The 22,264-nt window shown below is 47.5% G+C and overlaps 1 protein-coding gene across 1 annotated transcript in view; it reads right to left on the reverse strand.

The window, feature by feature from the left end:
• The window catches only part of LOC146788631 (putative cation-transporting ATPase 13A4), a 404,095-nt gene that overhangs the window by 281,874 nt on the left and 99,957 nt on the right, over positions 1 to 22,264 (reverse strand). The window contains exon 2 of the mRNA XM_085635803.1: positions 12,399 to 12,572. Within this exon, the coding sequence (XP_085491929.1) occupies positions 12,399 to 12,572 (174 nt within the window). The remainder of the gene's footprint in view (positions 1 to 12,398; positions 12,573 to 22,264) is intronic.

The raw sequence follows: 22,264 nt of genomic DNA on the forward strand, positions 1-22,264 counted from the left end.
TCGAGGGATCTGTGTTGACCGTCTGTGGTGATGTGATCAAGCCTGTAGACACTGTGATGTCATCTGGAATATTGTGTTCAACATTCTCTGGAAGTTCAGAGTGACAGTTGCTTCCTGTGCTTTGGCTGTACTAGGGATGGCTCTCTTACCTCCCAATAAATCTTCAGATGAAACTCACAGTATTGAGTGCCATCCTTTCATTGGCGACGAGGATGGGATGTAAAATGATCAAATTCGCATTTCGCAGCAAGTACTTTTAAAGCGGTGATGAACGTGTGTATGCTTTCATTTAGTTTTTGTGTTCTTGTAAAGAAATTGTACCTGTGCACCACATTGTTTTTAGTTTTGGTGAAATATTTATCCAACTGCATAACTGCTGTTTCGAATTCATCGGGATCTTGACCTTCGGGTGGTTCATAAGGGGGTAGGTGATCGAAAACGTTTTGTCCCTCAACTCCTAAATGATAATACATCAAATTCTTTTTTCTTTCCGGTCTATATCTTGGACCATCTATTGCACCCAGATATGCTTTGAAGGATCTAATCCATAACTTCCATTCGAGTTGTGGTTCTCCAGGCTCCTGTAAAACGGGTGCAGGAGTTGTGACACTTTGCATGTTTGTAAAAAAAAAAATGAAGAGTATTGGAGTACGAGTTAACAATTCAACAAGCAATGTGGAAATACCACTACAAAGGATGCTTAATAAAGATACATGGAGATGAGATGAGGAGTTAAACCACAAGATGGAGGGGGTTGTATTCCTTTGAATTGTTGTAAATTTAACACACAAATGTAAAAGCTGTGTTTGTGCGAAAACGTTAAAAATATCCAGAAAATTAACAATGCTGTGAGTGCCAGCGGAGTTGGATATGTGTTAGAATCCGGGCTCTCTGGTTGGCACAGGTAGGTACTTGTGACAAGCAGGGAACCTTTCCTCTAGTCAGAGTAAGGGGTTACACTCCTAAAATAACCCCTGCTCACCCTCTAGGTAGCTTGGCGCGAGCAGTCAAGGCTCATCTCAGAGCGTTATAGGTTAAGCATTTGTGAACACATACAGTAACCAAGTGACAACACTACAAAATGGACACCACACAGGTTTTATATTAAAAATAAGGATTCTTTATATAGAGTTACCACAAGACCATTAAACGACAAAAATACACAATACTGGTACTTTAGATGGTAGAAGTTTGCTTAGTTCTTTTAAGTTCTTAAATGCAACACTTTAAGTCAATGTACCTTTTAAATGTGACACGCAGGGCAACGAAAGTGTTGCAACGATGCTGATGCGATGAAGTTTTTGGTGCAAAGAAATAAAGACGTGAAGATCTTCCAGATACGTTACGCTTCTCCGATGTTGCGAGCAGACTCGACGCGTCAGCTGCAGCTGCGTCACCCTTTACGCGATGCGACGACAGCGGCCTTGGCAGCGGCACTCTTCTCCGACGCTTGCGAGACGCTTCCGCTCGATGTGATGTTGCAGCACCGACACCCCTTTACGCGATGCGATGGCAGCAGCTCCGACGGCGGCACGCTTCTCCGTGGATGAGAGGCGCTTTTCTTGATGCGGTGCAATGCGACAGCTATGATGGCTGCGATGGCGACACACTTCTTTCTCGATGCGAGACTCTTCTCTTGATGTGGTGCGATGCATCAGCTATGATGGCTGTGAAGGAGACACGCTTCTTCAGCGTTGCGAGACACTTCTTGGATGATGCGAGACGCTTCCGCTCGATGCGATGCTGCAGCGGCGACACCCTTTACGTGATTCGACGACAGCAGTACCGACGGCGGCACGCTTCTCTTTCTTGAGTCACGCTTCCAGCTCCTTGCGACACGCAGTCCCTCAGAAGGCCCAATAACAGCAGCAGGCACTTCCAAAGAACTCTGGGGAGCTGGGTGGTGAAGGCTGCTGTTCCTGAGACTTCAGCAGGAGGCAAGCTCTATTCCAAGCCCTTGGAGATCTTTTGAAGCACAAGTTGAAATAAAGTCTTTGTAGTCTTTCTCCTCTCCTTTCAGCAGCAAGGCAACCACTGCAGGCCAATCCCCCAGGTCAGGGACAGTACTCCTCCTTACAGCTTTCCCAGTTCCTTCTCCTCAGGCAGAGGTTCTTCTTGTCAAGCAGGATCTAATTTCTTGGGAGCAGGGTCCCAATACTTATACCCCTAATTCCTTTGTTCCTCTGGGGTTGAGGGGCCTTTGCCCAGTCCAAACCAGCTCCTGAGCACTTTGTTGACATGACTCTGACTTTCTATTCAGGGTGCAGGGCAGAGACATCAGCCGCTCCACAGGAGGTGGAGCCAGCATTGTGGTGGCAGAGCACAGCCCTATTCAGAGTCCAGGTGCACTCCTCCCACCCATCTGGATGTCAATCTCTCTATTCACCACCAGGCTACCTAGCCCTGCCCCTCTGGGTTTCCCCAGCCCTGTCACTCACACAAACCAGACAGGCAGATACACATCATAGCAGAGGTGGGCTGAAAGGGTTAGGCAAGCAAATACCAACTTTCTAAAAGTGGTAGTTGCAAACACAGAATATTAAAATAAACTTTACTAAAAGATGTATTTTATTATTCAGGCATACTAAACTCGAATTTCTACCATGTTCCCTGGGTCTGTTAGGATTATAGGATGTAACAATTCTAACAGCCCATCCTGGCCTCTGGGAACAGGTAGCCTTGCAATAGTGAAAAACGAAAATGGCTGTAATTCACTATTAAGACATGCCACACACATCAGGGCTTGTCCTACCTTATGCTTACAATGCACCCTGCCCTTGGGCCTACCATAGGGGTGACTAATATGAAGTTAAGGGAAGGTTTAGGGACTGGGAGGTGGGTGCACTTGCCCAGTCAGCATGACAGTACCAGACTGCACGCAGGTTCTGAAATGGCAGACCTTAGATACATTTTACCAGGCCGCTTCTGTGGGTGGCACAACCAGTGCTGCAAGCCCACCAGCAGCATTTGTATTTACAAGCCCTGGGCACTCCTGGTGCACTTTACTGGGGTCTGACTGTAAACCAAATAAGCCAATCATGGAATCCAACCAACATATACATTTTAAATAGGGAGCACTTGCACTGTGGCACTGGTTGGCAGTGGCACAGTGCTCTGAGCAGCTAACACCAGCAAAACACTTGAGGCACAGCGAAAAAAAGTGGAAGGGAGACTCACGCCAAGGTGCCAGGTCTAACAATGTGGAATGCAATTGACACGCAAAGGCTGAGCGTGTCAGCGAAGTTAAAAATAGAAAATTGACACCTTTAAGAATACTGTGTGTGTCCGCGAAATGATTCCTTTGCCGACTGTGCTGTGTGTATCAGCGTGAAATGGATGATAAATTGGAGTGAGAACACACAGCTGTGTGTGTCAGCGTGTTATCGTAGACACAGGTGCGCCTTTTATCTTGCACTAAATTGAATCTGCTCACGCTTTGAAACCTTCGCGCTCCAGTGTTTACTTAAGACGCTCTTCAAGAATGGTTTCTTACTAGCTCCTGTGATGCGTTATGGAAACACAATGTCCGCATCTAGGCATGACGTTGTATGGTTTTGCGTCCTTGCGCAGTGACGCGTTGAAAGAGTTTCGTCGGCCACACGTTGGTATCTAAGCAACAGTCGATCCAACTTCGAGTTGCTAACGCACTGGTTCCTGTGTATTCCACTACGTCAGCAGATTTGCAAAGGCAGCGCCAGCGAAGGATCGCTCCGAACACCAACAGTAACGTAGGGAAAAGTGACACTTTACGTGCGAGACAGGCAGGGAGGGGCAGTAAGATGTGGGAGTCGTCTGGCAGCAGTTAATTCCCATACAAGTTTTAGATTGAAGTTTATGACGGCTGACTGTTTCAATAGTTCCTTTTACGATGTAAGGGAAGCTTTTCAAAAATGTGACACGCAGCGTATAAAGAAAGGGCACGGCTCTCAGTCCCAATATAGGAACAAATTATAGTCTTTGAGAGATAAAAAAAAAAAAATTACTCACAGTTGAGGGACACATTGGTACACGCCGGTGCACGCTGAAGGTGCTTTATGTGAGAAAGTGCCATCTTTCTTGCATGGTATGCCCCCACTTTTAGCTGAATTGCTGAATGTACTTTGAGTGTGCCCTGGACTCCTGCCAATCAGGTGTCCAGGGCCTATGTTCCTTCCCTAAAAACCTAAAACCCAAATTGGCAAACCCTGGCCACATGTCAGCCCCTGGTAAATGGTACCCTAGGTACCCAGGGCCTTGTGACCAGGGAAGGCCTCTAAGGGCTGCAGCACTCATTGTGCCACCCTTAGAGGCCCTGTACCCTAACACACACACACTGCCCTTGCAGGCTGAGTGTCTGAGTACAAGACAAAACAAAGAGTCGACATGGCACACATCCATGTGTGCCATGCCCACCACCTACACTGCCCTGGCATACATCAGCCACCCCTCTAGCTGGGTGCCCTATGCCAGTGGTGTGGGCACAGGAGCAGGAGCCCTGTGCCCCTACAGTACCCAGGTCAATTCCTGGGCACTGTAAGTGCACTGCTGCCATTTAAGAGTACATGGGGCTGAGAGCTCGTCAAACACGAACTCCAAGGCACCATAATGGCAGCACTGAAGACTGAGAAATTTGGTATCAAACTTCTCAGCACATTAAACCCACACTGATGCCAGTGTGGGATTTAATGTACCAAGCACCCCAGAGGGCATCTTAGAGATGCCCCCTGAAACCTAACCTACAATCCACGTCCGGTCTGAGAGGCTGCCTAGGCTGCCACACAGCAAACATGTTGCTGGACCCCTGGGTAGGAGAGCCCCCGCTCTCCTGAGCCTGCAACAATGCACATCCTAGGCGAGGTGCTAGGTCTCCTCCCCCATGATGGGCAGGGGGAAGCTTCAAAAAGGCATGCCGCCTCTGTGAGCTTCCCCTGGCCACTGCAACCCCCCACTCTGGCGGGAAGCTTGGCCTGAAACCCCAAATAAGGACAGGGGATGTGCCAGCCTGCCAACCCCACCCCTCCGGTGGGGTAGGCGAGGTGAAGCACATCTCCGGGCTCTCGCCATCTTGAAGATGGGAAGCCCTGCCCAATTAGGACTAGGCTACTGCCCCCCTCCCACAGGAGAGAGGCAGGATAGGGGGTGTACCCACCCCAGGACAGGGACCCATTGGTCCCTGCCCATCACCTACCTGTAACGCCCCTAAATCTAGTATTTAGGGGCACCCTAAACCTTCCTTTTCCAGATTCCAGATTCCGAAATACAGAGAAGAGCAAGAAGAAAGAAGACCTGCCCTGCAGCTGCTAAGAAGAGGAAGACACCAACTTGTTTGGCCCCAGCCCTACCGGCCTGTCGACCCTCGAACCTGCTCCTGCTACAACCCGGCATCTCTTGTGGCCAGCAACCTCACAAACCCCAGAGGACCTGGCTACCTTTTGGCTCTAAGCCCCTGGGACTCCCATGAGTAGAGGCTCTACTCAAAATCTACTTCTAATCCCTGGCATCAGCCCGGAACCGCAAACCCTTCGCCCTCTGCACCTGCCAAGCCTGGCCTGTGCCAGAGTGAACAAAGACCACGAGGACGACCCCACAGCGACTGTGACCCCGAGTCTGGCACCCAAGTACTTCCCTCGACGCTCCTGAAGACGCCTGCAGCCTCAGAACCAGGAGCCCCCCCCCAACCGCGATCTACAGAGGGTAAGAATTCCCGACACCAAAAAGCACCCCTGCACCGGGCGCCCCGCGGCCCCCTGTGCCCAACTCCGGGGTACCTACCTATCCTCCAACTACCCAACTTACCTCTCGAAGTGGTGGTGGCACCTGAAGAATCTTCGTCCCCGAGCTTGCAGTCTTTTTCTAAACCGGAGCTTTCCCATTGAAACCAATTCAGTGCCCGAAGGCTCAAAAGCACCCTGCACCCACCCGCCCGAGTGGCCTTGGCAGTGCAACCTCTACACCCATCTACTTCCTCATTTGCCCTGAGCAAATGACCATGAGCCCAGCTCCCACAGCCGTGTGGCCTGCTAGTCATCAGCCACCAACCAAGGACCCCCCTGCCTCCCATAGGATAACATTGGGCATAACTCTCTCTGCACCCGGTTGCCCCTGTGCCACTGAGGGTGTAACAACTGTACCTACCTGACCCTGGGAGACCCCTGAGTCTATGCCCAGAACCTTAACTCTGCCAGTTGAGTACTTACCATAAAGCCGATAACTCAATTTTCTCCATAGGGTAACATTGACTGTTTTTTTCCTGAAATTTCTTCTGTGTGGACTTTTCAAAACTTAAAATATTCACCAAAAATCAGCCGAGTAACGAAAATGAAAATACTCACCTGCTATTAGGTGAGCTCCCAGTGCTGGATCTTGGTACCCAGCACTGACTCTGAAAAATATTCACAACCGTACTTACCAGTAACCCAATTTTCTTCCATAGGAAACCATTGTTTTTCTGTGAAATTTCTTCTAAGTGTCGATTTCTGCAAACTTTAAATATTCTTTAAAAATCGTATAAATTGTGAAAACGTAATTACTTATCTGTTTTGGATAAAGGTCCCAGTACTGAGTCTAGGCACCCAGTACTGGATTACAAAAGTAACAAGAGCATACTATACCTGCAACTTGAATTTTCTTCCATAGGGAATCATTGACTGTTTTCTATGAAATATTTTCTAAGTGTCAACTTTTAAAATAGCAAAATATTGTCTAAAAAGCATAACAATAACTAAGTTGACTTGTATCACTTGATTCTAAGTACTGACCCAGGACTGAATCTAGGACCCAGTCCTGGAATCCCAAAAGTAATCCTAAAAGTAATGTGTTCAATGCGTGATTGTGTTTAAAATTGTGTTGCCTATTGCAACCACTTGTAACTTTCTACAAAAGTCAATTGCATATTGCTGAAGTATTTATATAAAGCATCTCATTCTGAGAAAGTATATTTTAATACCTATTGTTGGTTCTAAAATAAAACAAGCATATATTTTTTATATATAAACCATTGGCGTAGAGTTCAGTTATTGAGTGTGTGAGACCATTTGCTGACTGAGTGTGTACAACAAATACTTTACACTGTCCTCTGATACTGCCTTACTGCTCGACCAAGCTACCACTTTAGAGAGTAAGGTTATATCTAACTTTAGCCTCTGCCAAACCTCTAGGGACTGTGGACTCTGTACACCCTGTGCCTATTTGGGAACAGTATATACAGAGCCACTTTCTCACACTTTAGAACAGCAGGCAGAGAAGATCAATAAAGGATGAAGTAGGGCAGCGCGATTCATATCCCATCTTCTGTGAACTCGTAAGGGATCAACTAGTAGCACGATGTTATTGCAAAAAAGTCCAACAAAGATTACTTGCATGTAAAGATCCCAGTCTAGATGAAGCTGTCGACATCGCAAAGAGCATTGAAGGTTCAATGGACGATGCTAAACAACTTGAGTCTGCTCTATGTAATATCACCATTTCTGGTGCGGTCTCTACTAAAACTCCATCTTCTACTCCTTCTCCTTCTAATTTCTCAAGAGGGTCTACCATACCTAGGGGTGGAAGAAGTTTTAGACCATACAGAGGTGGATAAACATTTACACCTAATAGACAGTTTAATTATAGAGTAAGCTGTTATCGATGTGGGTCTTCTATGCATGTTTCCTCTTTTAAAAACTGTCCAGCCATGAATCAACAATGTGGTCAATGTGGAAAAATGGGTCATTTTGGGAAAGTTTGTATGAGTGAAAATAGAAGAGGTGTGAGATGTGTAATTAATGATTCCAATGATCAATCTGAAGACCAATGTACTGATGATGTCACCAATCAGGAGTATGTTGTTGTAGTCAAAAGTTGCTTGGAGAAAGGCATAACAACATATTCCCGATCCTGAAATTGAGGTCACCATTGAAAATAACCACATTCAACTCCTTGTTGACACAGGAGCACGGATCACCATTGTTTCTCATGATAAGCATCTGATATTTTGGTCTTTCAAGAGTCTACTTCCTCCTGATATACTCACCGTAGCTTTTGAAGGGAGTAAGATAGATTTATTAGTCTACTTCTGGGCTAAAATAAGTGTCTTTGGTAGCGCTATTAATGGAAAAGTATATGTAGCTAAACGGGGATCAATGTTCTCGGTCTTATCCACCAAGCTGAGTTTGGTCTTACTATCAAACCTGGTTTACCTAATCCAGTTTTTATTGATCATCAAGCTGACATTATTCACTCTGCTCCCAGTAAAAGTATTAATTCCCTATCTGATTCGCAATCTGTTACTACGTGGGAGAAAAAATATAGTAAGATTTTTGAAGACCGTCTAGGCAAAATCAAAAACTTCCAACATTTTATCAAAATAAAAGAAAATGCTACACCCATCAAGCATAAACAAAGAAATGTCCCTTTAAGCATCAGAGGTGATCTCTCAAAACATCTTGAATCATTATGTAACCAGGGCATAATTGAAAAAGTTGAATCTACTCTTTGGCTTTCTCCCATTGTTTTAGCCAAAAAGAGTTCTGGGGATTTGAGGATGTGTGTCGACTTGAGGAGCCTTAAAGAAGCCATCTGGGTTGACGGTTTTCCCCTGCCACGCATTGAAGACCTTATTGCCAAAGTGGGTACCTCATCATGGTTTACCAAAGTTGATCTTAAGGCTGCTTACCATCAGGTCGAACTACATCTTCAGTCCTGATATCTCACGGCTTTCGTCACTCCAGATGGTGTGTTTCAATTTTGTCGTCTTCCCTTTGGTCTTGCTTCTGCTGCTGTCATATTTCAAAGATTGATGACTGAAATGTTCCACCAGAATCCTCATGTCGTTGTTTTTCAGGATGACATCCTAATTTTCACCAAAAGTTAAACTGAGCACGACTTTGTATTAGATGAAGTATTCAGTATTCTAGCAAATAGAGGAGTCACTTTACAAAAAAACAAGTGTACCTTCAAAGTTAAGGAAATAGAGTCTCTAGGTCATGTCATCTCCGAACATGGTATCAGACCCAGACCAGGTCTCATAAAGAGCATAATTGACGCACCTCCTCCTCAAAACAAAGAAAAACTCATGTCCTTTCTTGGACTCTGCACATGTTATTCTAAGTTCATGAGGGATTTCTCTAAAACCACTGAATGTTTCAGGGCGTTATTAAAGAAAGGATCAACATATATATGATCTGAAGAATGCCAAAAAGGATTCCAAACCATCAAGAATCATATAGTGCAAGCTCCTGCTTTGCAGGCTTTTGATGAAGGAAAGCAAACCATTATTACCATAGATGCTTCAGAGTACGGTTTGGGAGCAGTTCTCACAACACGCTAATGGAAAAGAAGATACTGTTGGGTTCGCATCCAGGACTCCTCGTCCTGTTGAAAGGAAATATTCTGTAATTGAAAAAGAACTTCTGGCTTGTGTATGGAGCATTGAAAAATTTAAACAATATGTATGGGGCAGATCTTTCATCCTAAAAACCGATCACCGTCCCTTCATTGACATTCTTTCAGGTAAAAACATCAAGCGCACTACAGCTTGTCTAGCACGTTTATCTACAAAACTCTTAGAATATACCTTCACTGTAGAGTATATTCTTGGAGGAAAGAACTGCAGAGCGGATTGTCTATCGAGCCTTACCATTCCTGATACAGATGAGCAAGACTGGGAAACTGAGGTGGAAGAATGCTTTGTTGCAGTCATTAACAGAGACAATTTATTCTTTGCAGAACATGACTGGTTTATGCAGATTGATAAGGATCCTATTCTCAAGGAGGTTACATCTTTGATCAAGAAAGGCTGGCCAAGGGAGAAGTGTCTTTCACATGATCTTCAGACGTACTGGAAAGTTAATGACGAGCTTTCAGTGGAAGATGGAAAAGTGGTCAGAGGCGATAAACTCATCCCTCCTTATTGTTATTGAGAAAAAAGTATTCTCGCTGCACATTCTGGTCCTCTTGGAGCAACTATTACAAAGAGGAAAGTCAGAATGGATATACAAATTGATGATGTGGTGAAGCAATGTTCACGCTGTAACACCAGCGACAAAGTCCTAGTACTTGAAGGTACAGTTGATTCTCCCGTGCCTTCTCCTAGTAGGGCTTGGCAAAAACTTGGAATGGATTTTCTTGGACCTTTTCATATTCTTCCTTCTAGTTCAAAATATTTTTTAGTCCTCATCGATCATTTGTCCAGGTTGGTAGAGGTTGAACCCATTTCTATACCCGTTTCGAAGAGTGTGATTAACTGTTTGGATTCCATTTTTCGCAGAGAGGGTTATCCAGAAGAAATTCTCACCGACAACGGTGTTCAATTTATTTCTCATGAAATGACCTAATTTTTACATTCTTGTAGTATCAAACATACCAGGATGCCACTCTATCATCCACAAAGTAATGGGAAAACCGAGAGGTTTAACAGAGTAGTGGTGGAATGTGTGCAAGCTGCTTTCAGATCCAAGTCATGTGTTTTTCAAGCTGTCAAAGATCTTGTATGGTCATATCGTACTTCACCTCATGTAGCTACCAATTTTTCCCCATTTGAACTTATGAGAGGTAGAAAAGCGTCCTCTCAAGTGTACACCTTTTGGATGGTCAAATCATTCCATCTTGGTTGCGACATGAGGTGTATGTGGGAATCTGCAAGGAAAACTTCGAATGAAGTTTGTTCTAAACCATATCAATCCTCCACCACGAAAAGTACACATAGACTCTGTGTTGGAGACTGGATTAGAGTAAAAAATCCAGTCTCAGTGAGAAAAGTTTTTTCTAAATTCCTTGATTCGCAACAAATTATAAATATACGAAATAATGCTGTTAAGTTGTCTAACAGAAACTGGTGGAGCACCTCTTGTGTCGCAAAGGATCCCTCCATTCCTTCCATTCCTTCCATTCCTTCTGAAACTGCCAAAGTCAATCCAAAAGTCTCAAGGGGGGGGGGGGGGGTGAGTGGTGTGAGGAAAAGTACCAGAGTCTGTGTTAGACCACGAAAATTACAAGATTATATCCAAGTTTTATTGCTCGTGTTCTTCTTAAATTTCTCTTCTGTCCTTTCTACTTTCTTTTTTCCTTTCTTTAGATTTTCTTCTTTTCTTGTTTTCACTTTATTTTATATTGTCAAAGGGGGGGAGGTGTGGTGATGTGATCAAGCCTGTAGACACTGTGATGTCATCTGGAATATTGTGTTCAACATTCTCTGGAAGTTCAGAGTGACAGTTGCTTCCTGTGCTTTGGCTGTACTAGGGACGGCTCTTTTACCTCCCAATAAATCTTCAGATGGAACTCACAGTATTGAGTGCCATCCTTTCACCGTCACAGTAGATCCAGCAAGATCAGGACCAGACACCGCGCCATCGACAATATGTTGCATGTTGTCTGAGGCTGATTTCACCTGGATGAGTGTATGCAATAGTCCTCCTTAGTAGAGTCAAGATTTTTAAGTATTCTGTTTATCAAAGACACCTGAATAAACACTTTTATGATTGTGTTTCTATTATTTTGACCAATCTTTCCCCATTTCACTTGTAACCCTATCTAGCTGCTGCTGTGACCCATATTTACAGTGTGGTATTACAGCAAACTTGAAGATTGCCAGTTTACCCTCACAATTGCCGCATTCCCCCACCCCCCCAACACTTGACCCCTAAAGAGTGACTGTCAAATCAACTTTGATGCCCTTTTCTTGGTCCTGAGGCAGTCACTGGTTGCAAGGCAGCAGTAGTGACAGGCGCTGCCTTTGTGTAGTAGGGGCCCAAAGTCGAGCAGTCAAGGTTCACTCCAGGTGGTGTTGGGGGGTTATCCTCAACCAATACATTCATCACGCAGGCCTTGGCCCTATCACCAGGGCCACCAGAGGCTTAACCTGTGGGCCATAAGATCACCCCTGCTCTGAAGGGTTAGTCTGAGTGAGAGTGAGTAAGTGGGTGGCTGAGTGAGCGAGTAGGTGGGTAAATAAATAAGTGGGACACTGAGTAAGTGAATGAGTTAGGCAAATGTATGATTGAGTAATTGAACAGATAAGTGACTAAGTGACTAAGAAATCTGATTGGTTATTGACTGAGTAGTTGAGTGAGTGAAGTAGTGAATAAGTAAAGAAATCGGTGGGTTGGTGAGTGAATGAATAGCAGGGCCATCGCAACGAGGGTCTGTGGGGGCACTATGCCCCAGGCCATGCTCTTTTTAGGATCCTGCACTCCTTCGGTGAAAGGTATAGATTTTTAACTGGCAATGCTTTGGCCCCAGGCCTCTAAACCTCTTCTGAGGAGCCTGGTAAATAAGTGAGTGAATGCGTGAAAGGTGCAAGGACTGTGTTCACTTTAATGTTGAAGCATTTATTGAGTTATATTCTCATATACAGAAGCAGAGAGGTTATGTTATCACTTAATATAGCGCAACGACTCGCATCCGCAGGTGTCTCTTGGCGATATAAATGAAGTTATACCTACTGTTGTTCTTAGTAAGACCACATTGGCTTCCTTCAGGGAGCAGGGGGTGCAGTTTGCCCATACGCTCCACTCTGGCTTCCAGTAGAAGAGCAGCAGAAGGACTCCCCCGGACAGGATGTACCCCGCAACACACAGCGCAATCCAGCCGGCGCTAGCTCTGTACCCAAAGATCTCCTGAGGAAAGACAGACACACCCTTATATTACTTTACCTAAAGCAGTGCTGATTTCAATGCTGTTAGACCTGACATCTTAGGCGTGGTTTTCCCCCATACTTTTTGCCTTCACCCCCTATATCTGCTGAAGTCATTTTTGTTGGCATTAGGACTCTGTGCGCCTTACCTCTGCTAACCAGTCAAAGTGCTTGTGCGTCCTCCTCTTAAACAAGGTAAAATTGGCCTACATCTAATTGGCATATTTAATTTACTTATAGTCCCTAGTAAATGGTACTACATATAACCACTCATTGCGCCACCCACTAAAGTAGCACTTAAACCATGTCTCAGGCCTGCTACTGCGGCCTTAGTGCAGTTTTAAAATGCCATTTCAACATGACAAAATAAACCTGTCACCAGGCCCAAACCTTCGTTTTTAATACTTATAAAAGTCACCTCTAAAGTAGGTCTTAAAAAGACTCCTAGGGCAAGGTGCATGGTATTTAAAAAGTAGGGCATGTGCACTTAAATTTTACAAGTCCTCACTGTGAAATTCTCTCAAAGTCGGTATTTCCTGTTGTAAAGTTATCTCTCCCAGACGCTAACACTGGGTTAACTAATTATGCTTAATAAGTGATCGCTTACGTTTGGGAAAAGAGAGAAATGCTTCTTCCACTCAACTGAATTGTAATTTAAGATCCATCTTAATGATAAAGTAGGGTTTTAAGTTATTATTCTGAAAATGGCACTTTTAGAAAGTTGACATTTTTCTGACTAAACGAAGTGAGTCTTTCTGCCCAAGTCCATGGTCACAGGAATGGCTGAGTTCTGGTGTGTCGTGTATGGCTTCCAGACATGGGAACAAAAGGGGCCTAGGTGTGGAGGGAGAGGCTCCTCCTGACAGGATGGCTGAGGAGGGGGGGGGGGGTGGGGGGGGAAGTGTCCTGCCCAGATCACCCTTCAATGGACCCTACCCGCAGCACACACCCATGAACCAGACTCCAAGCCTTCCCTTGTCTGTGTCACCCTAGACCAGTCGTTCTTAACCTTTTGATGCCTGCGAATCCCCACCTAATCTTCACTGGAATCCAGGGACCACCGCTGAGTTATTAATGGGGTCCACACTCCCCGCCCCCCCCAACCTGACCAAATCATTACTAGAAGCAGAGGACTCCCACACTGAAGTTCTGTCGATGAACCTTAAAACAATGGACAAAAATACAGAAACAGGCATTCATCAAACAATAACACAAATTATGTAATATGTTATTCAGTGCTCGAACAAATATATAAAAAATGTAATCTAATGGTTATTGGGAAGATTGGAGTTTTTCTAAATTCAATACAGTCCATACTATATTCTGTTTGACACACTTGCACTGCTCCCACGAATCAATATGAGAATCCCAAGTTCATTTTTAGACTTCAAATTCCTTCACATTTACAGATTTTATCATTCTCAATTTTATATTTTGCTTTTTTTATGTCACTGTATTAATGAATTAATATTTTTTAGGCAGTCATGGACCCCAGGGTAGGTGCTGTGGACCCCCAGGGTGGGCGGCATGGATCACAGGGTGGGTGGCATGGACCCCGGAGTTGGTGCCGTGGACCCTGGAGTTGGTGCCGTGGATCCCGGGGTGGGTGCCGTGGACCCCCATGAGTGCCTGAATCACAGGTTAAGAACCACTGCCCTAGACAGTTTGGAGTCTAACCCAGGAAAGGAGAAGAACTGACCAGAACCAGTTTGGGAAGGATGCCAGGGATACCCCCACACAAAGGCTGGCACCAGGTATAAATGTGTGACCCTCAGACCCTCTCACCAGATACTCTCTGACTTGTGGAAGATTCAGGAGAAGGTCTGCCCTGTTGTCTGAAGATGGAAGGCTGGACCTGCTGGCCTTGAAACCAGGATCCCCCGAAGAGACTCCAAGGGTCGGTTTGAGGACCTCCTCTTTCATCTACAATGACACCACCAGAGGCCATCCCTGCATCTGTCCAGCTTGCAGCAAAAACTGGACCTGCCTGGACACTGCTGTTGCCTTCGGTCAGTCCAGATCCCTAAGAGGCTGTTGCAGGTCCTGGACACTTGGCTGGCATCAGCAGGTAAAAATTATAAGAACGGTAAAAATCCAGAGGCTGGGGGCTCTTTGCGACCGCAAGCGGGCTCTTCACGTCAACAGCGACTGCCTGGTTCAGCTGCTAATGCGAAGCTCCAGTGAGGTCTGCTCCTCATGCCGACATCGACCTCCTCACTGCCCCGCCAACATGAAGCTCCTGCTAGGCTCCTTACATGGACTTGGACTTTGAAAAGGTAAAATCTCCACTGGACCAATCCTTGACCCCGTGTCAGACCCGTGCTCTATTACGGTCAGCCTGAACTTTCAACTTTTACCCAGTCTAGCATGACCAGATAACCGCGAATTGCACTTTGTGTTTATTGGTTCCATTTTTACCTAAAACTTAAAAAAGTTCATAACTCTGGTTCTACTTATTGGATTTTTATTGGTTTAATGTCATTTTATTCATTACATTTTACTAGATTTATCCAAATTGTTGTGGGATGTGTCTTGTGTTTTCACTTTATTACGGTTTAACCCGTTCGCTGCGGCGCAAATTTCCCAGCTGTGTGGGCGGATTTTATGCGTGCGGAAATCGGACGGCCCCCAGCTGTCCGACGCCCACCATGACGTCAGACGGCCGGGGGCCGTCCGACGCATAGAAGGCGTTAAGCGCTGCATAAATACTGTACACATTGCCCCTAAATTAAGGCCAGAGTGCTTTATGCCACAATACTAAAGGGTTAAGTATAGATTTTTTTAGGGACTTTTGTTGTTGACCCTGCCAGGGATTGTTTATTACTTGAGTGAGGCTCTCACCCCCATCAACTAATAACCCAATTTTTCACATACCCCTTTTCCTGTTTGTTGTATTGGTCCGGTTTAGGACTGGGACAACTAACCCACGAGAGACCAGGAATATGGGACAACCACCCTGGGACATTTAAAGGAGCCTAAAAGCAGCTCTCACTGCAGGCATGCGCGTGCAGAGCCCAGTGTCAACTCTATGGGACCAACTCACAAAAGCATTTAGGAGTACAGGAAGAATTACTACAGGAGCACTCTTGTAACTAGTCTTACATGCCTTTCAGTACAGGAAGAATTACTACAGGAGTACTCTTAAAGGTACTCTTACAAGCCTTTCACTAAGGGAAGCATTACCACAGGAGATCTCTTTTAGGTACTCTGACATGCCTTTCAGTGCGGGAAGTACTACTACAGGAGTACTCTTGTAACTAGTCTTACATGCCTTTCAGTACTGGGACGTTTCACTGGAGGAGTACTCTTTCAGCTACTCGTGCATGCCTTTCAGTACGGGAAGTATTACTACAGGAGTACTGGTATAGGTACTTTTTACATGCCATTCAGTAGAGGAAGAATTACTGCAGGAGTACTCTTATAGCTACTCTTATATGCCTTTCAATATAGAAAGTATTACTGCATGTGTACTCCTGTAAGTACAATTACGTGCCTTTCAGTACAGGAAGTAGTATTTGCAGAAGTACTTTTTCAGGTACTCTTACATGCTTTTCAGTGCAGAAAGTTTTACTGCAGGAGTACTCATTCAGGTACTTTTGCATGCCTTTCAGAAGGGGAAGTATTACAGCAGGAGTACTCTTGTAACTAGTCTTACATGCCTTTTATTATAGAAAGTATTACTGCAGGAGTACTCTTGTGGGTACTCTTACATGCCTTTCAGTGCAGACAGTATTACCGCAGGAGTACTCTTTCAGGTACTCTTACAAGCCTTTCACTAAGGAGAGCATTACCGCAGGAGTACTCTTTCAGGTACTCTTACAAGCCTTTCACTAAGGAGAGCATTACCGCAGGAGTACTCTTTTAGGTACTCTTACAAGCCTTTCACTAATGGCAGCATTACCTTAGTAGTACTCTTTCAGGTACTCTTACAAGCCTTTCACTAAGGGAAGCATTACCGCAGGAGTACTCTTACGTGCCTTCGTCAATCCGCCCTGAACTGTTTGAGTCCCGATTAGTAGTACTGCACAGAACAGCCAGCTCCTTCTATGTGTACTAAGTTCATATGAATATCCCTCGAATATTTTCATTTCGTCTTTTCACAGAGGCAATAGGCGTAGGTAAAACTGTATTACAGGAGTACTCTTTTAGGTACTCTGACGAGCCTTTCAGTACAGGAAGTATTACCGCAGGAGTACTCTTTGAGGTACTCTTACAAGCCTTTCACTAAGGGAAGCATTGCCGCAGGAGTACTCTTTTAGGTACTCTGACGTGCCTTTCAGTACAGGAAGTATTACTGCAGGAGTACTCTTATAGGTAATCTTACATGCTTTTCAGTGTGGGAAGTATTACTGCAGGAGTATTCTTGTAAGTACTATTACATGCCTTTCAATACAGGAAGTATTACTGCAGGAGTACTCTTCTGGCTACTTTGGCATGTCTTTCAGTACAGTTAATAGTTTGTTAACCAACAGCTGCATTGTAATAGTTATGTTATTTATATAGCGCCTACAACCCCATATGAGGTGTTGAAGTGCATTTTTGCGAGTAGCACGTTACTCCAGGACCCAAAGTTGGATTCGTGGTGGATTAGGAGGGGAAAGTGAGGTTCATAAGAACATATTTTCCACAGTAGGAACCAAGATACATTAAAAATCATCTGCCACACAGAGTTTTGCAGGAGTGAAATGTTAAATATTTGATCTTCAGTGAGTGTCCAATGGCTGTCAGTATAGTTTAAACTGCAAAGCTATACCACTGATCAGTGGGAAAATCACCAAGCATTGTCAAAACCAATGGGTCTAATCTTTTGCTAACTTCGATGTATTGGCTTTGCCTATGCTGTTTGAAAAAGTAGTGTATCCCCCAAATGCACCTATGCGTCATGGTGCTATGCTAGCTGCTGTGCGAGGGTGACGTATTCCTTTACAATAGGGTTTATGTTCACGATCAGCACATCAAAAATAAATAAAAGGCTCACTAAAGCGTGTTTTACAAAGGAGCAGGCAGATTACAAATGGCAATCCTCAAACACTTAAAACAAAGAAGTATATTTAATACAAAACCAGTCAGGAGAGCAAGAGAGCAGCAGGGGGCGAGAGGAGCAAATCAACGTCACTGACAAAACGTGGGTGCAAGCAGAGAAGCGGGCATCGCGTCAAAACCGACGGCTGTTTGCACCGGTCGGGCTCAGTAACACCCTCGCTACACAAGGCGATGCCAAGCTGCTCAAACTGCGATACTTCCACCGCAAGATATCCTGTGCAATGGCAAGTGAACACGTATGTGCCACTTTCCATCACTTGGCGTGGCACAAAGCCTCAGTAAGCTAGGCCAGGAATCTTCTAAGCTGCACACCCGTCTCAAAGCTCCTGTACCTTGGACACACCAGGGAGACCGCTGATGGCTCACAACCAGGAAACCCCACCCAGGATAGTGCCTGAAGGCCGGCAAAGCTCGACTGGGTTCAAGCACAGTACACTTCATACAAGATGATGCCTCGAAGCACAGAGCGAAGGGGCGCCGCCTCTAGGCGCCGTAGACCTGCACGCAGCACTCGCGACTTCGCGTCCTCAATGTATGTATGTATGTATGTATGTATGTGTCTTGTAAAGCGCACTGCTGCCCTGAGGCGTCGTGGCGCTGTAGACCGCTGGGGAACCCGTCCTGGCTATCCCTGTGAGATGGTCCCTCCTGGGTATCTCCAAGGTGAAACCAGGCATCCCCGGCGAATGTGGGGGGCCGTTGTGGAGATGAGGCAAGCTAATGCCCAGAGTTGCCGAGTGTGTTCCTGGTTAGAGTAGGTACCGAGGCGAGAATTATCAAGTCCGTTTTGACCCTGGTCCACGACCCTGCCGCGTCGGGAATTGAACCCTGGTCCCTGGCCGATTCTCTGCTTGCGGATCTGCCGCCTCTAACCAGTGAGCCACACCTCTCCACCAATGCCAGAACAGGAGTTAAAGGAACTCTTCTGAAATCCTCGCGATCTCAGTTTGTGGATCAGGCACCCCACAAACATGGCACCAGCCTCGCCTAGATCTATTCACCGTACATATAGAACCTCAGACAATACCTCCAGGCCGATCCGGTCACCTATATTAACATGTGATTGACATCCAGGTTCATCATGTTTCCGACTCCACGATCGCAATGAACTTGAAAACCTTCCAGATGTGCTCACTCGCTCTAAAATTGAACTCTACCTTTACTCCCCTTCGCAAATGACTCCCCACTTTCAAGAACATTTTTTGTTTCATTCAAAAAATCCAAACTAGAATTATCACATTGATAAAATATGCAAACCTGCTTCCTATCAACTACGTATACCGCGGAAACTAAAACCATCAATCCCTCACTCAGACTTCAACAGCACAGTCACTCATTCTCACTCACGTTCACAGAAGACAGGGCCCTTCCCGGCCCCTCCAAACGCTACACTGGCCCGGCTCATAACAGGGGCCAAGAGCATCAGACCCCATCACGCCAACCCGGAGGCGCATGCATCAGACCCCATCACGCCAACCCGGAGGCACATGCATCGGACCCCATCACACCAACCCGGAGGCACATGCATCAGACCCCATCACACCAACCTGGAGGCGCATGCATTGGACCCCATCACGCCAACCCGGAGGCGCATGCATTGGACCCCATCACACCAACCTGGAGGCGCATGCCTTGGACCCCATCACAGCAACCCGGAGGCGCATGCATCGGACCCCATCACACCAACCTGGAGGCGCATGCCTTGGACCCCATCACAGCAACCCGGAGGCGCATGCATCGGACCCCATCACACCAACCCGGAGGCGCATGCATCGGACCCCATCACACCAACCCGGAGGCGCATGCATCGGACCCCATCACACCAACCCGGAGGCACATGCATTGGATCCTATCCCACCAACCTGGAGGCGCATGCATCGGACCCCATCACACCAACCCGGAGGCGCATGCATCGGACCCCATCACACCAACCCGGAGGCACATGCATCGGACCCCATCACACCAACCCGGAGGCACATGCATTGGATCCCATCACACCAACCCGGAGGCGCATGCATCGGACCCCATCACACCAACCCGGAGGCGCATGCATTGGACCCCATCACACCAACCTGGAGGCGCATGCATTGGACCCCATCACACCAACCCGGAGGCGCATGCATTGGAACCCATCACACCAACCCGGAGGCACATGCATTGGATCCTATCCCACCAACCCGGAGGCGCATGCATTGGACCCCATCCCACCAACCAGGAGGCACATGCATTGGATCCTATCCCACCAACCCGGAGGCGCATGCATTGGACCCCATCACACCAACCCGGAGGCGCATGCATTGGATCCCATCACACCAACCCGGAGGCACAGGCATCGGACCCATCACACCAACCGGGAGGCGCATGCATTGGATCCCATCACACCAACCCGGAGGCACAGGCATCGGACCCATCACACCAACCGGGAGGCGCATGCATTGGATCCCATCACACCAACCCGGAGGCACATGCATCGGACCCCATCACACCAACCCGGAGGCGCATGCATTGGACCCCATCACACCAACCTGGAGGCGCATGCATTGGACCCCATCACACCAACCCAGAGGCGCATGCATTGGAACCCATCACACCAACCCGGAGGCACATGCATTGGATCCTATCCCACCAACCCGGAGGCGCATGCATTGGACCCCATCACACCAACCCGGAGGCGCATGCATCGGACCCCATCACACCAACCCGGAGGCGCATGCATTGGACCCCATCACACCAACCTGGAGGCGCATGCATTGGACCCCATCACACCAACCCGGAGGCGCATGCATTGGAACCCATCACACCAACCCGGAGGCACATGCATTGGATCCTATCCCACCAACCCGGAGGCGCATGCATTGGACCCCATCCCACCAACCAGGAGGCACATGCATTGGATCCTATCCCACCAACCCGGAGGCGCATGCATTGGACCCCATCACACCAACCCGGAGGCGCATGCATTGGATCCCATCACACCAACCCGGAGGCACAGGCATCGGACCCATCACACCAACCGGGAGGCGCATGCATTGGATCCCATCACACCAACCCGGAGGCACAGGCATCGGACCCATCACACCAACCGGGAGGCGCATGCATTGGATCCCATCACACCAACCCGGAGGCACATGCATCAGACCCCATCACAGCAACCCCGAGGCGCATGCCTTGGACCCCATCACAGCAACCCGGAGGCGCATGCATTGGACCCCATCACACCAACCCGGAGGCGCATGCCTTGGACCCCATCACAGCAACCCGGAGGCGCATGCATCGGACCCCATCACACCAACCCGGAGGCGCATGCATCGGACCCCATCACACCAACCCGGAGGCAGATGCATTGGATCCTATCCCACCAACCTGGAGGCGCATGCATCGGACCCCATCACACCAACCCGGAGGCGCATGCATCGGACCCCATCACACCAACCCGGAGGCACATGCATCGGACCCCATCACACCAACCCGGAGGCACATGCATTGGATCCCATCACACCAACCCGGAGGCGCATGCATCGGACCCCATCACACCAACCCGGAGGCGCATGCATTGGACCCCATCACACCAACCTGGAGGCGCATGCATTGGACCCCATCACACCAACCCGGAGGCGCATGCATTGGACCCCATCACACCAACCCGGAGGCGCATGCATCGGACCCCATCACACCAACCCGGAGGCGCATGCATTGGACCCCATCACACCAACCCGGAGGCGCATGCATTGGACCCCATCACACCAACCCGGAGGCGCATGCATTGGACCCCATCACACCAACCTGGAGGCGCATGCATTGGACCCCATCACACCAACCCGGAGGCGCATGCATTGGAACCCATCACACCAACCCGGAGGCGCATGCATTGGACCCCATCCCACCAACCAGGAGGCACATGCATTGGATCCTATCCCACCAACCCGGAGGCGCATGCATTGGACCCCATCACACCAACCCGGAGGCGCATGCATTGGATCCCATCACACCAACCCGGAGGCACAGGCATCGGACCCATCACACCAACCGGGAGGCGCATGCATTGGATCCCATCACACCAACCCGGAGACGCATGCATCGGACCCCATCAGAGCAACCCGGAGGCACATGCATTGGATCCTATCCCACCAACCCGGAGGCACATGCATTGGATCCTATCCCACCAACCTGGAGGCGCATGCATCGGACCCCATCACACCAACCCGGAGGCGCATGCATTGGACCCCATCACACCAACCCGGAGGCGCATGCATTGGACCCCATCACAGCAATGACTGACTTCAAGGTTACTTCAGGACCATGCAGAGTGATTCACTGTCCTACTCGAAGAAGAAACTTCAACTCAGGGGTGGACTTGGGACTTCAAGGCGCAGACGGATGCTCGAAAACCCTACAGCTGAGAAAGCATAAGAGCAACACTGGCCTTCTCATGCGTTGCCCCAAGTCTACGGCCCTGATGCTCAAGCTCCTTTCACGAACCAGCGGTGCAACTGGCACACCAAAAGGTTTGGGAATTTAATGAAATTTGTGATGCAACCTATGTACTTCTAGGCTGAATCACATTTTGCACATTCACAGGGGTTTGCAATGTATATTATTGAGGCAGGTCCCATGGGGGACCCCCGTCATGGG

This window comes from Triturus cristatus, chromosome 11 (assembly GCF_964204655.1).
Source record: "Triturus cristatus chromosome 11, aTriCri1.1, whole genome shotgun sequence".
Classification (NCBI taxonomy): Eukaryota; Metazoa; Chordata; class Amphibia; order Caudata; family Salamandridae; genus Triturus; species Triturus cristatus.